The sequence below is a fragment of the Ceratotherium simum genome, chromosome 30, assembly GCF_057802395.1.
Source record: "Ceratotherium simum simum isolate JZ-2026a chromosome 30, ASM5780239v1, whole genome shotgun sequence".
Classification (NCBI taxonomy): Eukaryota; Metazoa; Chordata; class Mammalia; order Perissodactyla; family Rhinocerotidae; genus Ceratotherium; species Ceratotherium simum.
Genome location: NC_141929.1, coordinates 18,210,383 through 18,231,076, shown reverse-complemented (window position 1 = coordinate 18,231,076; position 20,694 = coordinate 18,210,383). Strand labels below are relative to the sequence as shown.

General features: G+C 37.2%; 1 protein-coding gene and 1 pseudogene across 3 annotated transcripts in view; one reads left to right on the top strand and one right to left on the bottom strand.

Moving 5' to 3' along the window:
* CYB5B (cytochrome b5 type B) overlaps positions 1-20,694 on the top strand; it is a 32,609-nt gene that overhangs the window by 5,139 nt on the left and 6,776 nt on the right. Inside the window, exons 2-4 of one of the 3 annotated variants that reach the window (XM_087420019.1) lie at positions 11,462-11,590; positions 12,063-12,092; positions 14,798-14,871. In XM_087420019.1, coding sequence (XP_087276145.1) covers positions 11,462-11,590; positions 12,063-12,092; positions 14,798-14,871 — 233 coding nt within the window. The remainder of the gene's footprint in view (positions 1-11,461; positions 11,591-12,062; positions 12,093-14,797; positions 14,872-20,694) is intronic. The other 2 variants (XM_014788526.2, XM_004431781.3) reach the window with 2 other exon arrangements.
* Positions 6,850-9,524, bottom strand: LOC147913110 (ER membrane protein complex subunit 3 pseudogene; annotated as a pseudogene).

Here is a 20,694-nt window from a genome sequence, read left to right as displayed (position 1 = left end):
TTGACACATGATGTTTGTCAGTCATTTTACTTTCAGTATAATTATGTTTTTAACTTGTATTTCCCTAATGACTAATGATGTTGAGTATCTTCATTGGCTGATTGGCCATTTGTATGTCTTTTTCTAAAGGTGTCTGTTCGGTCTTGCCCATTTTTACTTGGGTTGTTTTCTTATTATTGACTTGAAAGCGTTCTTTATATATATTCAGGATACAAGTCCTTTCAGATATATGTATTGTGAATATTTTCTCCCAGTCTGTATTTTTCCTTTTCCTTTTCTTAATAGTGTCTTTTGAAGAGATATTGGTGACTTATATATATGAAATGTAATTCTAATGACTGGGTGCTGGCTTTGGGGTTCGAGTGTCTGGTTCAGTTTCCTACTTTACCACAATAATTGTGTAATCTTGGGAAAATAATGGGCAAATAAGCTCTGTAAAGGCCCTATCCCATCTGTAAAATGGAGATAATAGTATCTACTCCACATGGTTGTTGTGACAATTAATTTAGATAATGCATATACAGACTTACCATGGTACCTGGCATAAAGAGCTCAATAAGTGTTAGTGGTTATTTTTATTAACAATAAAAAATTAAATTGTTTCCTGCAGCATCTTTTGAGTGCTTACTAAGTGGCAGATGCTCTGAAGATTTAAAGGTGAATTGGATGCCTTGGATTTGCAGGAAGGATGAGATCTGTGCACAAGTAATTGTCGTGCAAGGTAGAGTGGTCTTCCCTTAAGAAACTGGGAATGCAGGCTTTATTTGATGCACCCCTAGGGTACCCCCTGCAAGCTTCAGAGTTGAACTAATAACAATTCTTACTGGATTTCTCTGAGGCTGGTCAAAAGAAAGTGCAATTTGATCATTATCTAGCTTGTGGAATTAACAAATCTGTAGCAAGAATGCTTTCTTTCCTTGAGCAGTCCCAAGTGGTTAGTTCTAGAGAAGGCTAGAAATAAGATGAGGCAGAATTTAACCTCCAGCAATGTCCAGGTGAGATGCCCTGATCAGCAAATCGACTTGCATTTATTTATTCATTTTGCACATGGGCACGGATGCTGACATACGCGCCAGAGAGGGAAAGAGGAAGAGAAGGCAGGTGGGAGGGAAGGAGTGCAGAGTGAGCACTCCCTAGATGTCACTGTGTTCCAGGTGCCATGCTGTGTTCTGGAATACAGCCGTGAGTAAGACAACCATGGTCCCTTTTCTTATGGAGCTTCTAGTCTAGTGGGGGAAGAAAAATATTAAATAAATGATTGTAATTATGATAAATACCATGAAGGTGCCTAAGGAATTGTGAGAATCCATAGCAGTGGGGCCTAATCTGGTGGGGATAAGGGTGTCTGATCTTGTGAGGATAAGTTATGTTTGGATCTGCAGACCTGAAATTCAGACCCTGGGAAGTAGTGGCTGCCAAGGTTACACCCTTTCTGGCTGCTATCAAGTTAGCCTCTTTCTGGTGACACCCCTGCCTCGCTGGGCTCCTTCTAATCCAAATGCAAATGCACCGTTTCCTCCTGTTCACCACTCAGGTCTGTTATCTTTCTCTGCCCTGTCAGACTGTTTTTTAGGAAGTAGTTTTTATCCTTTCTGAAATTTTACCCTCCGTATCTTATTTTGATGAGATATTTCGCTAATCTCTTTGGCTAGAGGTCCCTTTTTTCATCACCCGGCCTAATTTTGCAGCTTCCACAGTCTTAATGTTTCTAGATTTCATTTCCCAAGTCAGGTGGTCTTTAGCATATCCCTACTGTTACATTTGTATTACATCAGTATGGAATTTCCACTCACAGAGAATTTGTGTAATTTTTTCCAACAAGATTTTTATTCTGTAGCTATTGGTCATTCTTCACGTCCTCCTCCTTTCTACCCATCTGTCCCCTATTCTTTCCATAGAATTAGTAATATGGAAGTATTATTTTCTATTAGTAATTTGTCTGCTTTCTTTTCTATATTAAAACATAAATTTTCTGTCCTCTTTTTGATAATACTTAGTAAAGTAAATGTCCTCAAGGAAAAGCCAAAAGGCTTCCCCTGTTCCCTACCACATATTCTTTGGACAGTTGAACTGACTAAAATCTTTCACAAGAGGACATTACAAAATTTCCTTTGTATCTGTAAGGTATTTCATTTGATTATTGCTGGACTGAGATAGAAATGAATCAAATGTAGTCATTGTTTCATTTCTTTTGAAAGTTTATGATCTTGATTGCAGTATAGTTTATTTGAAACATTTTGTTTGTATTATTGTGTAATTGCCTTGTTTTAGGTTTACTTAATAAAAATAGGAGGAAATTTGTGATTGTCCAATGGATTTGAATAGCGTGGCAACTAATCTAGATTACTGAGGATAACCCCCAAAGTCTTTTGCTCTTGTTTTGTTTTGCTGTGATTCAGACAAAGGTAAATTTTTGGCTTCTATTAATTATAGGTATGTAAACCTAACTTTATTATTTTTTTTAATGTGGTAAAATATATATAACATAAAATTTGCCATTGTAACCATTTTTAACTGTACAATTCAGTGACATTAATTGCATTCACAATGTTGTGCAACAAATACTGCTATCTATTTCTAAAACTTTTTCATCACCCCAAACAGAAACTCTGTAACCATTAGGCAATAATTCACCACTCATCATTCTTCCCAAGGCCCTGATAACCTCGAATCTACTTTGTGTCTCTATGAATTTGCCTATTCTAAGTACATCATATAAGTGGAATCATACAATATTTGTCCTTTTGTGTCTGGCTTCTTTCACTTAGCATAGTGTTTTGGATTTTTTTTTAATTTTTTTTTTTATTGTGGTAAAATATACATAAAATTTACTATTTTTAAGTGTGCAGTTCAGTGGCATTAAGTACATTCACGTTATTTTGTGACCATTACCACCATCCATCTCCAGAACTTTTTCGTCATCCCAAACTGAAACTCTGTACCCGTTAAACAATAACTGCCCATTGCCCCCTCCTCCCAGCCCCTGGTAATCACTGTTCTACTTTCTGTTTCTATGAATTTGACTATTCTAGGTACGACATATAAATAGAGTCATAATATTTGTCCTTATGTATCTGGCTTATTTCACTTAGTATAATGTCTTCAAGGTTCATCCATGTTGTAGCATGTATCGGAATTTCATTCCTTTTAAGGGCTGAATAATATTCCCTTATATATATACACTACATTTTGTTTATTCATTCATCCATTCATCAATGCACCCTGGGGTTGTTAACACCTTTTGGCTATTGTGAACAGTACTGCAGTGAACATTGGCATACAGGTATCTGAGTCCCTTTTTTCAGTTCATTTGGGTATATACTTAGGAGTAGAATTGCTGGGCCATATGTAATTCTATGTTCAGCTTTTTGAGGAACCTCTAAACTATTTTCCATAGCAGCTGCACTATTTTACATTCTCACCAGCAATGAATGAGGGTTCCAATTTCTTCAAGTTGTCTCCAACACTTGTTATTTTTCTTTTTTTTGATTATAGCCATCCTAGCAGGTGTAAAGTGATATCTCATTGTGGTTAGATTTGCATTTCCCTAATGACTAATGATGTTGAGCATCTTTTCATGTGCTTATTGGTCCTCTGTGTATCTTCTTTGGAGAAATGTCTATTCAAGCTCTTTACCCATTTTTAAATTGGATTGTTTGTCTTTTTGTTGTTACGTTGGATTTCATATATTCTGGATATTAATACTTTATTTGATATATGATTTGCAAATATTTTCTCCTTTTCTGTAGCTTGTCTTTTCACTTTCTTGATAATGTCCTTTGATGTACAAAAGTTTTTAATTTTTATGGAGTTAAGTCCCTCCTTATCAGTAATTACTTTAAATGTAAGTGGATTAAACTCTTCAATCAAAAGACAGAAATGGGCAGAATGGATAAAAAGACATGATCTAACTATATGCTGTCTACAAGAGACTTGCTTTCGATCCAAAGACACTACTAGGTTGACAGTGAAAGGATGGAAAAAGCTATTTCATGCAAATAGTAACCCAAAGAGAGCAGAGGTGGCCATACTAATAGCAGACGAAAGAGACTATAAATCAAAAAAAGTTTTTTAGTTGGCTTAGATTTCAGATTTGCAAGATGAAAAGAGTTCTGGAGATGGATGGTACTGGTAGTTGTACCATTTTACATTCCCACCAAGAGTGCACAAGGGTTCCAGTGTATACACATCGTCAACACTTTTTTTTTGATAATAGACATCCTAATGGGTGTGAGATGGTATTTCATTGTGGTTTTGATTTGCATTTCCCCAGTGACTACGGATGTTGAGCATCCTTTCATATGCTTGTTGGCCGTTTGTGTATCATCTTCAGAGAAATGTCTATTTAAGTCCTTTACCCATTTTATAATCAGGTTATTTGATGGTTTTGTTGTTGAATTTTAGGAGTTCTTTACATATTCTGCCTATTAACCTCTTATGATTTACATATCTTTTCTCTCTTTCCATAAGTTGTCTTTTCATTCTCTTGAAGGTATCCTTTGATGCATAAAAGTTTTTAGGTTTGATATAGTCTCATTCGTCAATTTTTGCTTTTGTTGCCTGTGCTTTTGGTGTCATATCCAAGAAAGCATTACCAAATCCAATGTCATAAAGCTTTTCCCCTCTATTTTTTTGTAGGATTTTATAGTTTTGGGTCTTACCTTTAGATCTTTAATCCATTTTGCATTAATTTTTGTGTAAGGTGTAAGACAAGGGTCGATCTTCATTATTTTGCATGTAGATACTCGGTTTTCCCGGCACCGTTTGTTGAAGAGATTGCCTTTCCCTATTGAGTGGTCCTGGCACCCTTGTTGAAGATCATTTGACTGTATACTTGAGGGTAGTTGTGTATGTGATATTTTGGAACTTACTTTCCCACTGATTATATATTCCTGAGATTCAGCCATATGGTGTCACACTAGTAAGTGAACACATTTGGATAACTACCATCTAAGACATTATTGCACCCTAGAACCTCTTCTTGTACCCCCTCCCAATCATTGCTTCCTTCTTTATCCCCAGTGGTGCCCACTCTGTTGACTTTAATACTGTAGATTTGTTTTGCCTGTTTTTGAACTTTTTACAAATAAAAATGTCACAGTATATATTGTTTTGTGTCTGGCATCTTTTGTTCAATACGTGTGTTATATTCTTTCGTGTTGTGCGTATTGCAGTGGTTCGTTCTTTTTCATTGCTGATTAGGATTCCATTGTGTGATTATACTTCAATTTATTCATATTCTACTTATGGATGTTGGGTTGTTTCAAGTTTAGGGTCATAATGAACAATGCTGCTATGACCATTTGAATGTGTGTATGTGTGTATAAGTTCATATATCTATACACATTTCTCTTGGGTATATACTTAGGGAATTTGATTTGATTTTTTAAATTTTTTTAATTGAGGTCATAATAGTTCATAACACTGTGAAATTTCAGTTGCACATTACTATTTGTCAGTCACCATATAAATGTGCCCCTTCACCCCTTGTGCCCACCCCCAGTCCCCTTCCCCTCTGGTAATCACTAAACTGTTTTCTTTGTCCGTGTGTTAGTTTTGATTTGATTTTGTTAATTTAAATTTTTATTGAGATAATTATAGATTATATGCAATTGTAAAACATAATAGAGAGAACTCTTGTACCTTTTTCTCCTTTTCCTCCAAAGGTAACATTTTGCAAAACTGTAGTGCAATATCACAACTAGGATATTGACATTGGTACAATCCACAAATGTTATTCTGACTTCCTCAGTTTTACTTCCATAAAACTAATTTGTCTTCTAAAGAGAAAAGAGGATGGTTTAATTTGTAGAGTTAAGAGCTGTTCATTCTTGATTACAATACTCAACATGCAAATTACATTTACCTCTTGCTACAGAAATGGCACCCTGCCACTTCCCTGGGACATTTAATCCAGACAGAATTATTCCTGGGCAACCTTTATCTATGTATCTGCCAGCAAGTGTTCTCTGTCCCTTCTTAGAGCAATATGTAAACTCTCTTATTCAGAATAACTGGGTCTTCAAGTTCAACCGAGTGGCCATATACAGTTACAGAATCATTGATTTTTTCCAGTGGATTTGATATGTTCTGGACTCCAGATCAAGAATATCCCGTTATTTAAATTATCTGTGATTATCCTGAAGGCTCTTGAGAATCCAGCAGTGTCTCACGGTCACCAGTTTTCCCTGGGCAGTATTCAGAGATATAGGAGTTTTGCTAAGTCTGTCCTGGCCCTGAATATTCACTCTGGAAAAGAGTTTATTTGAACAAAGTTTTGGTACATTTGCTCTTTATATCATTCTGTAGGCTCAAGATGAACAATACAAAGAGATTTGTTTTTCTCATACATAGTTTCTAAGTTTTCAGTAATGAAAATTATTATTTTGTAAAGGAAGTTATAAAAATACTTGCACATAAATTAAATGTAAAAATACAGAGTATTTGGATTCCAAGGAAACAGGAGTTTACTGTGGTTTAGAAGTCAGGCTGATTGTACATGATAATTAGTTATAATTGGCATTGTTTCTTCCAAAGATTAAATTTTTGCTAAGTTTTTGTATATTATCACTAGCTTGAGTTTTCTCCTTTCTCTGCATTTCATTTCTATGGTCACCAGAAGGAAATTTTAAAACATTTTTAAAATAACTCTTTCTCTGTAAGTCACCCAGCACATAGTCCTCTAGTTTCAAACATAAAGGAGAACCTGGCTCAAACAAGAATGATCCTTTCTGCACACCCACCAGCTCATGCCTTCTCCTTTTTATTCTGAGAGGCTCCAGCTCAAAAGAAAGTTACAAGGTGAAGGGCTACTTTGAGTTCCCGACAGAGCTAATCCCTGCTTGGTCTTCAAAAAATAGAGGTCTGTAATTCCTTTTTGAACATGCCTTCGAAGTGGAGGTCTTGGGCTGTGAGCTCCACTTTGACGTCATCTAGTGCCCACTGGTGATCTGTTAGCTCCAAAACTTGCCACATTGTCTTGAAAGCTTTGTTGGTGTCTGCAGGCATGGCCATGGCTGCTCCAGTCATGGGCACCTGCATCATTCCTGATTGGTCAATGGCATTATCTTGGCCCAGAATCAGAGAGTAAATGCTCTGAAGCCCAAATACATAGCAGAAGTACCAGGATGTAGAACTCACCAGCATGCAGCTAATGTGAGTAGTTCGATTCTTTGCTGTATCATAGGCTTAAAACAAGGTCAGTGGAAATAGGACTTTGGTTGTGACAAAGCCCAAGAATGTCATGTTGATCCATCCACCAATAAGAACCACAGGGAGGAAGTTTGTTATACTCCCATGTATCATGTCTGTGAGCATAGTGGGATCAGTCATAGGAGAAGTTGGTACCATTTTTGCTTTATTTTTTTTGAAAAATCCATCCTCTGGGTTGTTGAAGTAGTATTTTCATGTCAAGAAGGACTATTTGGAATATAATTTGCATTTTCCCTGAGGACTGTACTTCAGATTAGGACTTAACTGTCAGATACTTGCTCCTGGGTAAGCTTCTTGTCACTCTGCAGCAGGATGGACACGCAGTGGTAGATCATGCTCAAAGAAGGTGATGACAAAGATGGGCAGGACCACCCAGAGGCTCACGTTGGAGTCAAGCAGCAGCTCCCGACATCTTTACTGAGAGCTAGGCTAGCCAAGGTTGCAGGATTTCCCCTCTGTGGGGCAGTGGGGCTTGTTTTCAGATTCTTCTCAGGTCATTCTCCCCCTCAGCCTGGGCACTGTCTTGGCTCAGGACTGCCCTGGGCTCTGCTGCGGCCTCAGGCCTAGTGCACTGCCTCCAGCTGGGCTGCCATTTGATTTTAAATAGTATCTGAGGGACCAGGCCCCATGGTGTAGTGGTTAAGTCCGGCGTGCTCCGCTTCGGTGGCCTGGGTTTTCGGATTTGGATCCTGGGCATGGACCTACACCACTCATCAAGCCATGCTATGGCGGCGACCCACATACAAACTAGAGGAAGATTGGCACACATGTTAGCTCAGGGCTAATCTTCCTCAAGCAAAAAAAAAAAGAATCTGAAGTATAGAGAGTTCTAAAACAGAAACCAAGGGTTCCCTGAAATCTTTTTGCTTGTTCTAAACCATCTGTATTAAGACCACATTTGGAATAAGAGTTACTAAACCTAGGATTTTTTTTTTATGAGGAAGACCAGCCCTGATCTAACATCCGATGCCAATCCTCCTCTTTTTGCTGAGGAAGATTGGCCCTGAGCTAACATCCGTGCCCATCTTTCTCTACTTTATATGGGACGTCGCCACAGCATGGCTTGACAAGCCGTGAGTCGGTGCGCGCCCGGGATCCGAACCTGCCAACCCTGGGCTGCCAAAGCAGAGCGTGTGCTCTTAACTGCTTGATCCACCGGGTTGGCCCCTAAACCTAGGATTTTTTTGACCACTCTCACCCTCCTTGCCTCCATGAAAAAAAACCAGACTATAAAACAGTATATACTGTATGAAATCACTTTTATAAAAACATAAAAACTTTTATTTGTCACTGCCTAATACATAAAAATGGCCAGCCCTACTGGTCTAGTGGTTAAGATTTGGCGCTATCACCATCACTGCCCAGGTTTGTTTCCCAGTCGTGGAACCACACCACCCGTCTGTCAGTTGTCCTACTGTGGTGACTGCGTGTTGCTGTTGATGCTGAAAGCTATGCCACTGGTATTTCAAATACCAGCAGGGTCACCCATAGTGGACAGGTTTCAGTGGAGCTTCCAGACTAGACAGACAAGGAAGGAGGACCTGGCCACCCACTTCTGAAAAAATTGGCCATGAAAACCCTATGAATAACAGCGGAGCATTGTCCGATATAGCGCAGGAAGGTGAGAGGATGGCGCAAAAAGACTGGGCAGGGTTCCGCTCTGCTATACACAGAGTCGCTAGGAGTCAGAATGGACTTTAGGGCACTAACAACAAAAGTACATCAAATAGTAAATACTCAATAAAAATTGTAGCATAATGATTAAAATGATTGAATGAATGTACAGGAAAAACAATGGAGTTTGATGCACCAAAATGTTAATTAACTGTACTTCTTTCTGTTATAGACCTATAGTTAATTCTTTTTTTTTTTTTTGTGAGGAAGATCAGCCCTGAGGTAACATCCACGCCAGTCCTCCTCTTTTTGCTGAGGAAGACTGGCTCTAGGCTAACATCTGTGCCTATTTTTCTCCACTTTATATGGGACGCCGCCACAGCATGGCCTGACAAGAGGTGCATTGGTGCGCGCCTGGGATCCGAACCCGGGCCGCCAGCAGTGGAGCGTGAGCACTTAACCGCTAAGCCACGGGGCCGGCCCCCATATAGTTGATTCTTTATTCTTATTTTTTCCAAATTTTCCACACAGTGAAAAAAAATATATATTTATGCATTTTAAAATGTTGCGTTTTCTCTTATTTATTTTTAAGTGGTGAGAGATTGATGAGAATGAAAATACTTCGTAGTTGTAGAAAGAGCTGTGTAGAAAGTTATACATTCAATCATTCCCTGAAATATCTCAAGCTGCTGATACATTCTGTTATCCTTTTACTCTGAAAGGCAACATAATAGTTGCGATGTGTCATAAGGAATAAATATCTTCAATGGTTTGGATACGTAGAGCAAATTGGGACACAATTCCCAAGCTAACGGCTTACCACACCTGAGAGGGTTCCGATGTACTAACAGCTGAGTGGGGCTATCTTACTCTTGCTTTAAAACAGCACACATGCTTAAATACTGGGATGGGAGACCCACTCATTGGGTGGAGACCTTTTAGAAGACAAAATTAAAAGTTATCCTTATCCTCAGGGAGCTTGAAGGCAAGTAACTTTGGGAGGTTACATTTAGAGTTTTTGTGCTTCAATTGACTTCATCTTGAAAATAGGGATGAAAATATTCCTGCTTAAAAGCATTACTTGGGGGCCGGCCCGGTGGCGCAAGCGGTTAAGTGCGCGTGCTCCGCTGCGGCGGCCCGGGGTTCGCTGGTTCGGGTCCCGGGCGCGCACCGACGCACTGCTTGGCAAGCCATGCTGTGGCGGCGTCCCATATAAAGTGGAGGAAGATGAGCACGGATGTTAGCCCAGGGCCAGTCTTCCTCAGCAAAAAAAAAAAAAAAAAAAAGAGGAGGATTGGCGGATGTTAGCACAGGGCTGATCTCCTCACAAAAAAAAAAAAAAAAAAAAGCATTACTTGATATTTCAAAAATATAAATTTAGATATGTCGAATAGTGTAAATTCTAAATTTGCTAGTAATAAGTAAATGTTTATTTAATGTTTACTTTAAATCAGGGACTAAATGTAATTTTTAAAAAATTATTTTCTGAGTAGGTGATACTTTCCTTGGTAAAACAATTTCAAGAGGGTATACAGTGAAAAGTCTTCCTTCTACCCTGTCTCCCTGTCCCCAGGTTCTTTTCAGTGTTTCCAGAAAGATTTTTTGCATATGCACGCGTATATGTATCTGCTTTTTAAAATCATAGATGATAGCATATTATACAAACTATACTGTTCTCTTCTTGAGTACAAAGTATTTCATATCCTTATCTCATTTAATACTCACAGTAGTTAAGGTAGGTACTCACATTATATCCATTTTACAAATAAGGAAACAAAGACATCTCAATTTTTTTTTCTTTTGGTGAGGAAGATTGGCCCTAAGCTAACATCTGTTGTCAATCTTCCTTTTTTGCTGAGGAGAATTAGCCCTGAGCTAACATCTGTGCCCATCCTCCTCCATTTTGTATATGGGATGCTGCCACAGCATGGCTTAATGAGTGGTGCATAGGTCCACGCTCGGGATCTGAACCAGCGAACCCTGGGCCACTGAAGTGGAGCGCGTGAACTTAACCACTACGCCACTGGGCCAGCCCCAAGACATCTCAACTTTTTAATAACTTGTCCTGGGTTATATAGCATGTAAGTTATAGATAGAATTAACTTCCCAGGTATAGAGGCAGTTATTTTGGTACTATTTATTTATTTATTTAACTTTTTATTTTGAAACCGTTTCAGACTTACAGAAAAGTTGCGAGAATAGAATAAAGAATTCCGTATGCCCTTTGCCCAGAGTATCCATTCGGGTTTCTGCAGCTGTCTCAATAATGTTTGGAAAAGGAATCAAGTCAGGAGCACACATTGTTCCCAGTTGTCATGTTTTTCCAGCCTCCTTCAGTCTTTCCTTGGCTTTCATGACTGCTATTTTTGGAGATCCCAGGCCAGTCATTTTGTAGAATATCTCTCAATTTACAATTGTCCTAGGTTTCCTCACGATTATATGATGCATTTTTGGTCAAAATATCACAGAAGTTATGTTGTGTTCTTCCCATTGCATGCTATCAGGTGGCGTACAATGTCGATTCATCCTATTAAAGGGAGAAAAGAGAGAAAAGAGGGGGAGGGGGGAGGGGAAAGTAACATATTAGTTTGCTTTTCAGAGAGCCCTCTGTTCAGTCAATATCTTTTCCTTGTAGCATCCTGGTGGAGAAGAGGTTCTGCTAGAACAAGCTGGTGCAGATGCAAGTGAAAGCTTTGAAGATGTAGGCCACTCCTCTGATGCCAGAGAAATGCTAAAGCAGTACTATATCGGTGATGTGCATCCGGTAAGAACTAACTGAGCCAGGAGTGCTTGTGGAGAGGAAGCTACTGAGCAGCCACAGAACATGATGAGAGAATGAATTATTAAAATGGGAATTCATTCAACCTAGCTATCAGGCTAAATTTTCTCCAGAATCATCTAGCCTTACTGTGCTAAGATATAGCTTCTATATCTCTGAAAAGCTAAGGGAACTGATTTCAGATTTTTTTTTACTTGCTTGGTTTTTGTAATGCAGTTAATAATTGCGTTGAGTTAATGCATCTCTACCTGAAATAGTGGTTTGGTTGTTCTTGGAAATTCTTTGCTAAAAGGTGGTCAGTATGGACTTTTTAAACCATACCGTTCTAACAGGGGACCCTGGTGATATGTTCACTACTACCAGAATGTAGTCTCATGTTCCGAGGTTAGAAACAAGCACATGGTGAGAGTTCATTTGTATATGTCTTAAAATATTATTTATTTTCCTCTTTTAACAGAGTGACCTTAAACCTGAGGGTGGTAGCAAGGTAAGAAGTCATCTGTTTCTCTTGTGTGTTTCAAGTATTTATATTTCTATTTACTTAAATAGAATTGCTTTTTAAACAAATTATCTTAACAAGAGAAGTGTTTACTTTTCCCCCAAGCAAAAATCCTATTTTTCAGGAATTTGGACTCAGTCTCATCTCAGGAAAAAAGAATAGCTGAGTCTTGAACAGTAGGAAACATTTTGTTCATGCTTCTATTTGCTTTAAAAAAAATTGAAACTCTAAAGCCATGCCCTGTATGGTTTTGAAAGAAATTAGTTTATGGGTTCAATTGTAGAAAAGTATTCCTTATTTTTACATTAAATAGTACAGGTGATAATAATTGCTTCTGTGTTGGAAAAAGAATTGGAAAGTTGATTTTCTCTTAAAAGTGTTAGAAGGAGCTGTAGACTGAAGTAATTGACTGGAACAGGCCTTTCTGTCCCTGCTTCCCAAATTTAATCCTTTTATGGTGTAGGCTTAAATGAGCCTATACCCTTCCCGTTTACTCAGTGATACAGCAAAAACAAAAAAATTAAATATTTGAAAACCTTAATGTACACTGCATAATGTACAGGAAGAAAATATGAAAGCCTTTTTGCTTCCCCCAAGCTGGGTGGTTCATCTCCCGTATTCCCTCCCAGTTTTCCTTGACTTCTATCCTTCAGATAGCTATTACACTACCCTCTGATTTAAAGGGACAGCAGTTTAGTCACATCATGGAGGCGATGCTTCCTCCCCTTTCCCTCCTTCTAGCTTCTTCCTTCCGTTGCCTCATTGAGCTGGAATTACTGAACATGTTTGATAGAGCAATTAAAGTTGGCCTAAACACAACAATTCTTTCAACTCGAGATTGTTTGATAGTGTCTGCCATCTGTTGCCTTGCAATCCCGAGTGTTTGTGTAAATTAACTCTTCTGTCTTGCTGCACTCTACTACTCTGAACTGTTGGATTGTTTACGACAGGGAATGAAATGGTTCTTTAAATGCTTTGTGAGCCCTGTTAATTTGTTTGTCCTCCCCTCCTAACACATGTACTATCTATTCTTGAATCCTTACTTGTGTAGTTAAGGTAGAATTTGAACTAAGCACGGACTTGTTTAGTATATTGAACACGTCCGGAAAACATTGCTCTCAGAGGTCAACATTTGATTCAAGGGTTAATCGCATTTGTACTAGAGATGCACTTTGTATGTAGGAGCTGTAACCCACTTCTGCACAGCAACTGTGAGAGCACTGTTTGTATTAAAACGACAGAAAAAATACTTTTGGAATTACAATGTCTAGACGTCTACAAATCGCTTCTTGTTGCTGTTTTTCTTCTTTGGTAGCACCAGTAGTAGTTAGGACCATACTTAGAAATGGAGAGCAGTGTTTTTCAAAATCTGTTCCTTGTCTTACCTATATTATATTGGAGTCCCTTTGCGTGTTTTCTGAACTATATATTTCCTGGGCTTCCACCACTGCCAATTCATAACCTCTGGAGGTGGACTTGGGAATTTCCTTTTAAAGTAAAGTAAAATAAAGACTTTTTGCTGAATGATATGCCCGTCTTTTCATTTGAAAACTTAGGGAATTTTAATTCTCTTCTGTGGAAAGCACTGTCTGTCTTCTATAGGCCAAAGAATTAATTAGAGATGTCACAGCTAAATTAAAACTGTTGAGCCTTGGGCTTTTGGTTAAGAAATATAGAAAAAGAAACCCTTTTAGCGCACCAAATTCTGTAATAATTTAGAAGTCTCCAAATGCAGTTTGGCTCCTGCCTGGGTTAAACAGTGGTTAAAGGCAACATTGTCAAGGCTGTTTTCCTCATGGCTGTTGTACTCAAAGGACAGTCTCCATTAAGTAGAGAGCCTGGTTATTGAGTGTTTCACACTGCTGTACTCTGGGCAGATCAGGCAAGGAAAACCTTGGGGGAAATTTTCAAGACCACCTGTATAGGTTATTATAGGGCTGTAGTCCAACCTGATCTCAGTTCCAGGAAGAAATTCTTGATCCCTCAGGTTTATTTCTTACAGTTTTGAGTAGGCCCTTCTGTGTCTAGGATGTAGGTGTCTCTTTTCTTGATTTTTCTTCATTCACCATGAAGAAATGGATGTAAAGTTCATTTCATTAATACTTTCCTTTCTTTTGGTTAAGGGTTACTGAACCTCTATGAAGTGATTTTTTTTTTTTAAGCCTAATTAAGAGGTGTCTTCTTCCTTGTGGGACAGAGTTTTCACTTCCCTTCTCCCTCTTCTCCTTTCCTTTATTCTTTATTTCTCCACTTCTCCTCTCCTGCCTCCACAGCTCCATATCTCTTCCCTCCCTGAGCCTACCCCCCCGACAAATTTTTAAAAAAAAAACACCGCAGAACATGCTATTCCAGAATATAAGTCAGGAACCTTTTCCCAGTTCTTTTGAAACTACCTTTCATATTGCTTTTGCTATGACACAGGTAAATAATGGAAGGTTATTATTGTTTTCTTGTTAGATTGATAATGCGTGAGGTTCAAGGTCCTGAAATATTACAATACTAAAACTTGAAAGCTTAGAAACTACAGATCTGGCAACAGATGTTTTTCTTACCTGCTTCAGTCAAAGATAACTAACTAGAATTAAAAACCTTTTTGTCTCTATGAATCTCTTCCTGGCTGGATTGGTCCCCATGCTGAGAGCCATCAATCCTTCTATTCATATTTGAGTTAACATTTTTCTGGTCTGCTTTAGGTTATGGAAACTCACCTTAGAAACAGACCTTGTGTTTTCTGTGCCAGCCGGCCTGCCTGCCTACTGTACTGCAAGTAACCTAGACACATTTGGGGTCCTTGAAATCTTTCTTTTAATTTTGCATTTACTTCTTGGTTAGTTCTTTTATCACTCAGTTTGCCATCAGTTCAGGAGATAAGGTACATACAAATGCTAACCTGACAAAAAAAATGGGCACCTTTCATTCATTTATTCAACACACATTATCTAGGTGACAGTTCATCTGCTTCACTAGTCAGATCTCATTACAATGAATAGACCCAATAACTTGACCATTTTCCCATTTAAATTTTTTGAATGGGTAGTATATGATGTACATGGTAAAAATTTCAAATAGTATGAAAAAGTGTACTATAAAAAATGACTCCCTCCTATCCCCAATTCTGTCTCCCTGTTTCCCTTCCCCGGAGGTAGCCAGCTACCATTTTCTTGTTTACTTTTCCAAAAAGATTCTGTGCATACATAAATATAAATGGATAGACAGGTGGCTGGCCGGCCTGCTGGCTGGCTGAATGGATCCATCAATCGATAGATAGGCAGACCAACCATCCCTTCCTTTAAAAAAATCCCATACATATTGTTCTGCACCTTGCTTCTTTTTACTTAAAAATTTTATCTTAATAATTGTTCCTTATCAGTTTATAAAGATCTTCCTCATTCTTTTTAATAGATATTTAGTATTCCATAGACCAAAGTTTTGATGAGATGACATTTGCTGTAACAGGAGTTAATCTTTTTTTTTTTTAAACAAATAAGATTGTCTCCATAAAGGCTTAATATGTTTTTTAAACTTTATTTTTTAACTTAAGAAGTTTAACTTTTGAAATCTAGTAAATTCCACATATGTTAGAAGCAATCTTCAAGCTGCAATTAAAGGCAGATACATTTTTTCTCCCAGATGCTACTGACTTGTTACACATACAATTTTTATTACACATATGTAGCATATTATACATACATGACATTCAATTTACCTTCTCTTTTATGGGAGAGAAACTAAAAAGAATACATTGTTTATAATTATGTAGTTAGTTGGTTGCATTACACCAAAAATTTCAAGAATTGTTTAATATTCCTATCATACCTGCAGCCTAATTTTTAAAGTTTGGAATGGGGTTGCAGATTCCCTTTAGATGAGTACTGATGGCCATTTACCAAAGAATTTTGTCAGGTTGTTTCTTTGTTCCTTGTTTTTGTCTAACATTTGTATTTTGTAACATAGTCTTTTGAAATAAAATAGAGAATGTATGGCAAAGTCACTTGTGAAAGACCACCCATTGCTGGGGGATCTCAAGGATTAATATCTTCTCCTTGTGATGTTCTATTTAGAAATATGTAATTCTGCAGAATAAGATGTCAGAAGGGCAAAATAACATCCTTTTCAAATCAGCCCTTCAGTATTACAACAAGTTTTTCACTTCTTAGGGCCCGGTAGAAATTATTCTGTGAGTGTTTTAATTTTTTTCTTCAGTGATGTCTTATATACCTTATCACAATGGGCTCTTGAGAGACTCATACAGAAATTTGTTTTAGAGGGTGTTTTTCATCTTTGAATTTTGCTTTTATCTCAGGGAAATATTTTTTATTTATTTTTTATTTATTTATTTTTTAAATTTTTGTTTATTGCAGTAACATTGGTTTATGACATTGTAAAAATTTCAGGTGTACATCATTATACTTCTATTTCTGCATAGATTACATCATGTTCACCACCAAAATACTAATTACAACCCATCACCACACACATGTACCTAATTATCCCTTTCACCCTTCTCCCTCCCCCCTTCCCCTCTGGTAACCACCAATCCAATCTCTGTCCCTATGTGTTTGTTTATTGTTGTTGTTATCTACTACTTAATGAAGGAAATCATAACGGTATTTGACCTTCTCCCTCTGACTTATTTCACTTTGCAAGGGAAATATTTTTTATATGACCAGGTTGACTCTAGGGATATATGCTCTATAAGACAGTAATTGTTAAACTGTATTCTCATCCAGAAAGACATTTTAGTATGTTGGAGCTTCACGAAGGCTGTCCTCAAGATCCACACCACATGGACTATAAAATGTTGAAATCAAGTACTTTCGATACTCAAACTTTTTACGTTATAAGATGAACCTAATACTAAAGTTCATATAGTGATAGCTCATGCTATAAAGTCCATTATATTATGGGGGAGGAAAAAAAATCCTTTCTAGTAGTGTCTGAAGCTAAAAATTCCCAAGTTGTTGGCCACACAGATACCAATGTGTTCTAAATAAAAAGCTGCAAAAACTACCAGACTGCCCAAATACTCATTAAATTTGCTGAAGATCTCCTGTGGCTTAAAATCCACTTCATCTAATTTTAAATACTTGGAATCCTTTTGGAATAGCAAACATCCAATTTAGGAATTAAAACATAAGCTCATTATATACCTTATAATATATTTCCCTTTTATTTAAACCTTTAAAAGTCTAAATAATAAACTATTTAGGGTGAAGGTACACTTAAAGAATGCCCTGTCTATGTATTTTAATGCATCATAATCATCATTCTGGTGCATTGTTTCCTATGTTTATGTCCTGGTGACAAAGTACACCATTGTTTAAGTATATTTTCTTCTCCCATGTTTTTTCATAAACAAGGTTCGTAGTAAAAGCACACCCACCGACCCCCCAAGTCGCCTCCCGTCTGTTTGCCAATTATGGCATTCCTTTATCAGTCTTTTCATAGTATCAAAGAGGGTCAGTACTTAGAGTGCAGGGCCTCTCACAAGAGTATCTGGAAGGACACACCTTTATATACCTGCTGTAAAACAGAAAAATCGACATGTGGCAGTGTTCCTTCAACCTTCCTAGACATGGGAGAATGGTGTTTCCTTCTCTATAACCTTTAGAAGGCTGCTCTTGTAGGTTTTGCTAAAATGCCCTTGGGTCAGAAAATTGTGTTGAGTTCATTGAATATGACTTTAGAATTCAAGTTCATCTAGTCTGAGCTTTTCATTTCACAAGTGGGGAAACTGATTTAGCATTGAGCTTGAAGATATTAGACATAATTTCAGTTATAAGCAGCTTTATAAAAAAGTCAGGTATTATGAAATATTTCCTTTTATCCTACAAAGTCCATGTTAGCATTTATATGTATATAAATATGTTTATTTACTTATTTTATGAGAGAATTAAAGCCTTAATAAACCTTAAACCCTAGGAACCAATTTATTTAAACAGTTAATTTCTGTTAATTTTCAACTAAATCAGAGTAGACTTAAAGCAATTTGGTTGTTTGGAAGTGTATTCCAAATTCCTTGGAGAATAAAGAAACATGCATATTAATTGCTTGGTAGGGCTTTTGCTAGAAGAATTCTGCATTTGATCTGCTCTTTTGTAACTAAAATCATATAATATTGCAATCACTATTTTCCACGCCAAAGATTGAGAACAGTCACTGTTCTCCTGACCAAAAATCTTGCATGTAAATTAAAATGTGGGCAAGAACATAACCAGCCAGATATGCCCGAAGACCCAAAGGGATAAATTAAAGTCAGTCATACACTGTAGGAATTTTGCTTAAGCGTCCATTAGATTCAGCACGGAGCTTTGGAGTGGAAATGAGAATTGGGGGACTGTGCATAGAGTACGGCAGGGTAGAGATGAAGGAAGGTTTTGTTTTAATAGAACCTTTTTCTTTTTAATTTTGTAAATTTAAAAATAACTTCTTTGGCTTCTTTCCAAACTTGGCTGAGGTACTTGGCTACTAAGAGCAGTGCCTTAAACAACTCTTTCATTATAGTTGATTAAAAGGGGCATCACTGTAATTTGGCATGTGCTTGGCTGTTAGTATCCTAAAGAGAGAGTACACTTCTTTCTGTTCTCTTTCTTCCAATGTTAAGGAAGTTGGTCTTTTTGCCTCCAGGGATGGATTGATCTTAAAACAGGGATTGAGGTACTTAGTTTTTAAAAAATATATGTATTTTTAATTTTTTATTGCTTATTAGAATCTATTACAATTTCAGCTTATTATGGTCTTGGTTCTCTCTGATCTCTCTCCTCCTCTCTTTCTTCTCTCAGTTGCTTACTACATTGTCTAGGGCTCACTCTAGTTAGCACACATCCAGGGCTTTTGCTTCTAAAAGAGGCTAAAAGCTTTGAAATCTAGAGAATCCATTTGTGTGAACTATATGGCTTTTAATGTGATTACAGATTAGCTATCATAATACATATATTACTCTATAATGCTCTCATGAAGCCTTTCAAATTATCTCATTTTTTAAAAATACTAACTCTACATTTTTTGTTTTATAAATCATTGGTGTAAATGTGGATAAAGCATAAAAGACCATGGACATTTTCTTGATGGAATTCAATTATTTCTTGGCTACTATAGTGGAATATTTAAAAAGGCAGTGTTATAAATTAACTTAACGCACACACCACCATCACACTACTGCTACCACCTCCACCTTCCAAATCTGTAAAACATTTGTTATATTTCTCAAAGGTTGACCTGTAACATGTTTTAATTAGCCTGATTCATGCTATTCTAGTAGAAATGTCCCAGATAACAGTAGTCATCAAGGTCTCAGAGAAGTGTGGTAGTATATCAATACGGTTTACCTAAAACTTTGTATTAGAAGTTTTACTTTGCCTATAGGCTAATTTCTTTCAGATTTGGGGCATGTATTCATTTGCATGACAGTGTTCCGGATATATGAAATTAAAACTCATTTCATGGCCTGCTCTAAAGTATCTAGGCCAGTATGTAGGGTTTTTGGAAATTCTTGGAGATTACTGAAAATTGTTAAGCAGAGTTGATATTCTCTGGTCACACCCTGGCATACTTCTACATATTGGCAAAGATGATATTTTGGGAAGCAGTAACCTATGCTAATGGGTTATTGTCCTCTGGCAATAAGTTGGCAGGCCTTTTGTACTATACAGCTAATTAATGGAATCAGTAACTTGACTTGATATTTACTGAAATTGAGTTGAAAAATTTTAACAACAGCTTTATTATTAAGATATAATTCACATACCATCCAGTGCACCTATTTATGGTGTACAAGTCAAGAGTTTTTAGTATATTCACAGAGCTGTGAACCATAATTACAATCAATTTTGAAACATTTTCATTACTCCAAGAAGAAACTCCATAATATTAGCAGTTATTTTCCATTTCCCTCCAATCCTCTTCCCCTCAGCCCTAAGACACCACTGATCTACTTTCTGCCGCTATAGATTTGCCTATTCTGAACATTTTATATAAGTGGATTTATATAATATGTAGTCTTTTGTTTCTGGCTTCTTTCACTTAACATAATATTTTCAAAGTTCACCCATGTCATAGCATGTATCAGTACTTCATTACTTTTTATTGCCAAAATTTTGTTTTTAAGGTTATGTTGGTATTTTCTTTCGTTTAACTGCATTCTTCCCCCTTTCGTTGTGAAATAAGGCGTAAGGTCTCTAATTATAATTACGATGATTTCAGGTAGTAAACCAGTTCATTTCTGTAAGCCACAAAGCAACATCTGCATGCTCTAGAGCGTTTCACAGTTGACCTGTATGTTATAAAACAAGAGTTTTAATTTTTTTATATATGTTTTCAGAAAATGTGATCTTAGGTACTGCCAGTGGCAAGCCCAACTGAGCCAGGCAGATCATTGTGACTGCAAATTAGTCTATTTCAATATAGTTGGTGTCAATAGCATTATTTTTACATCTAAAAAAAGTGTAAGTCGTTTCTCTACACTTTGATTAGTGGTTCTTCTCTAGGGAATACCAGTGTATTATCAGGAATAGAATTCCCAGTCTTCCCATCGCATATAGATTTGTGAATATCAAATTGCATGAAAAATGAAGTTCTCTTATTAGCTACA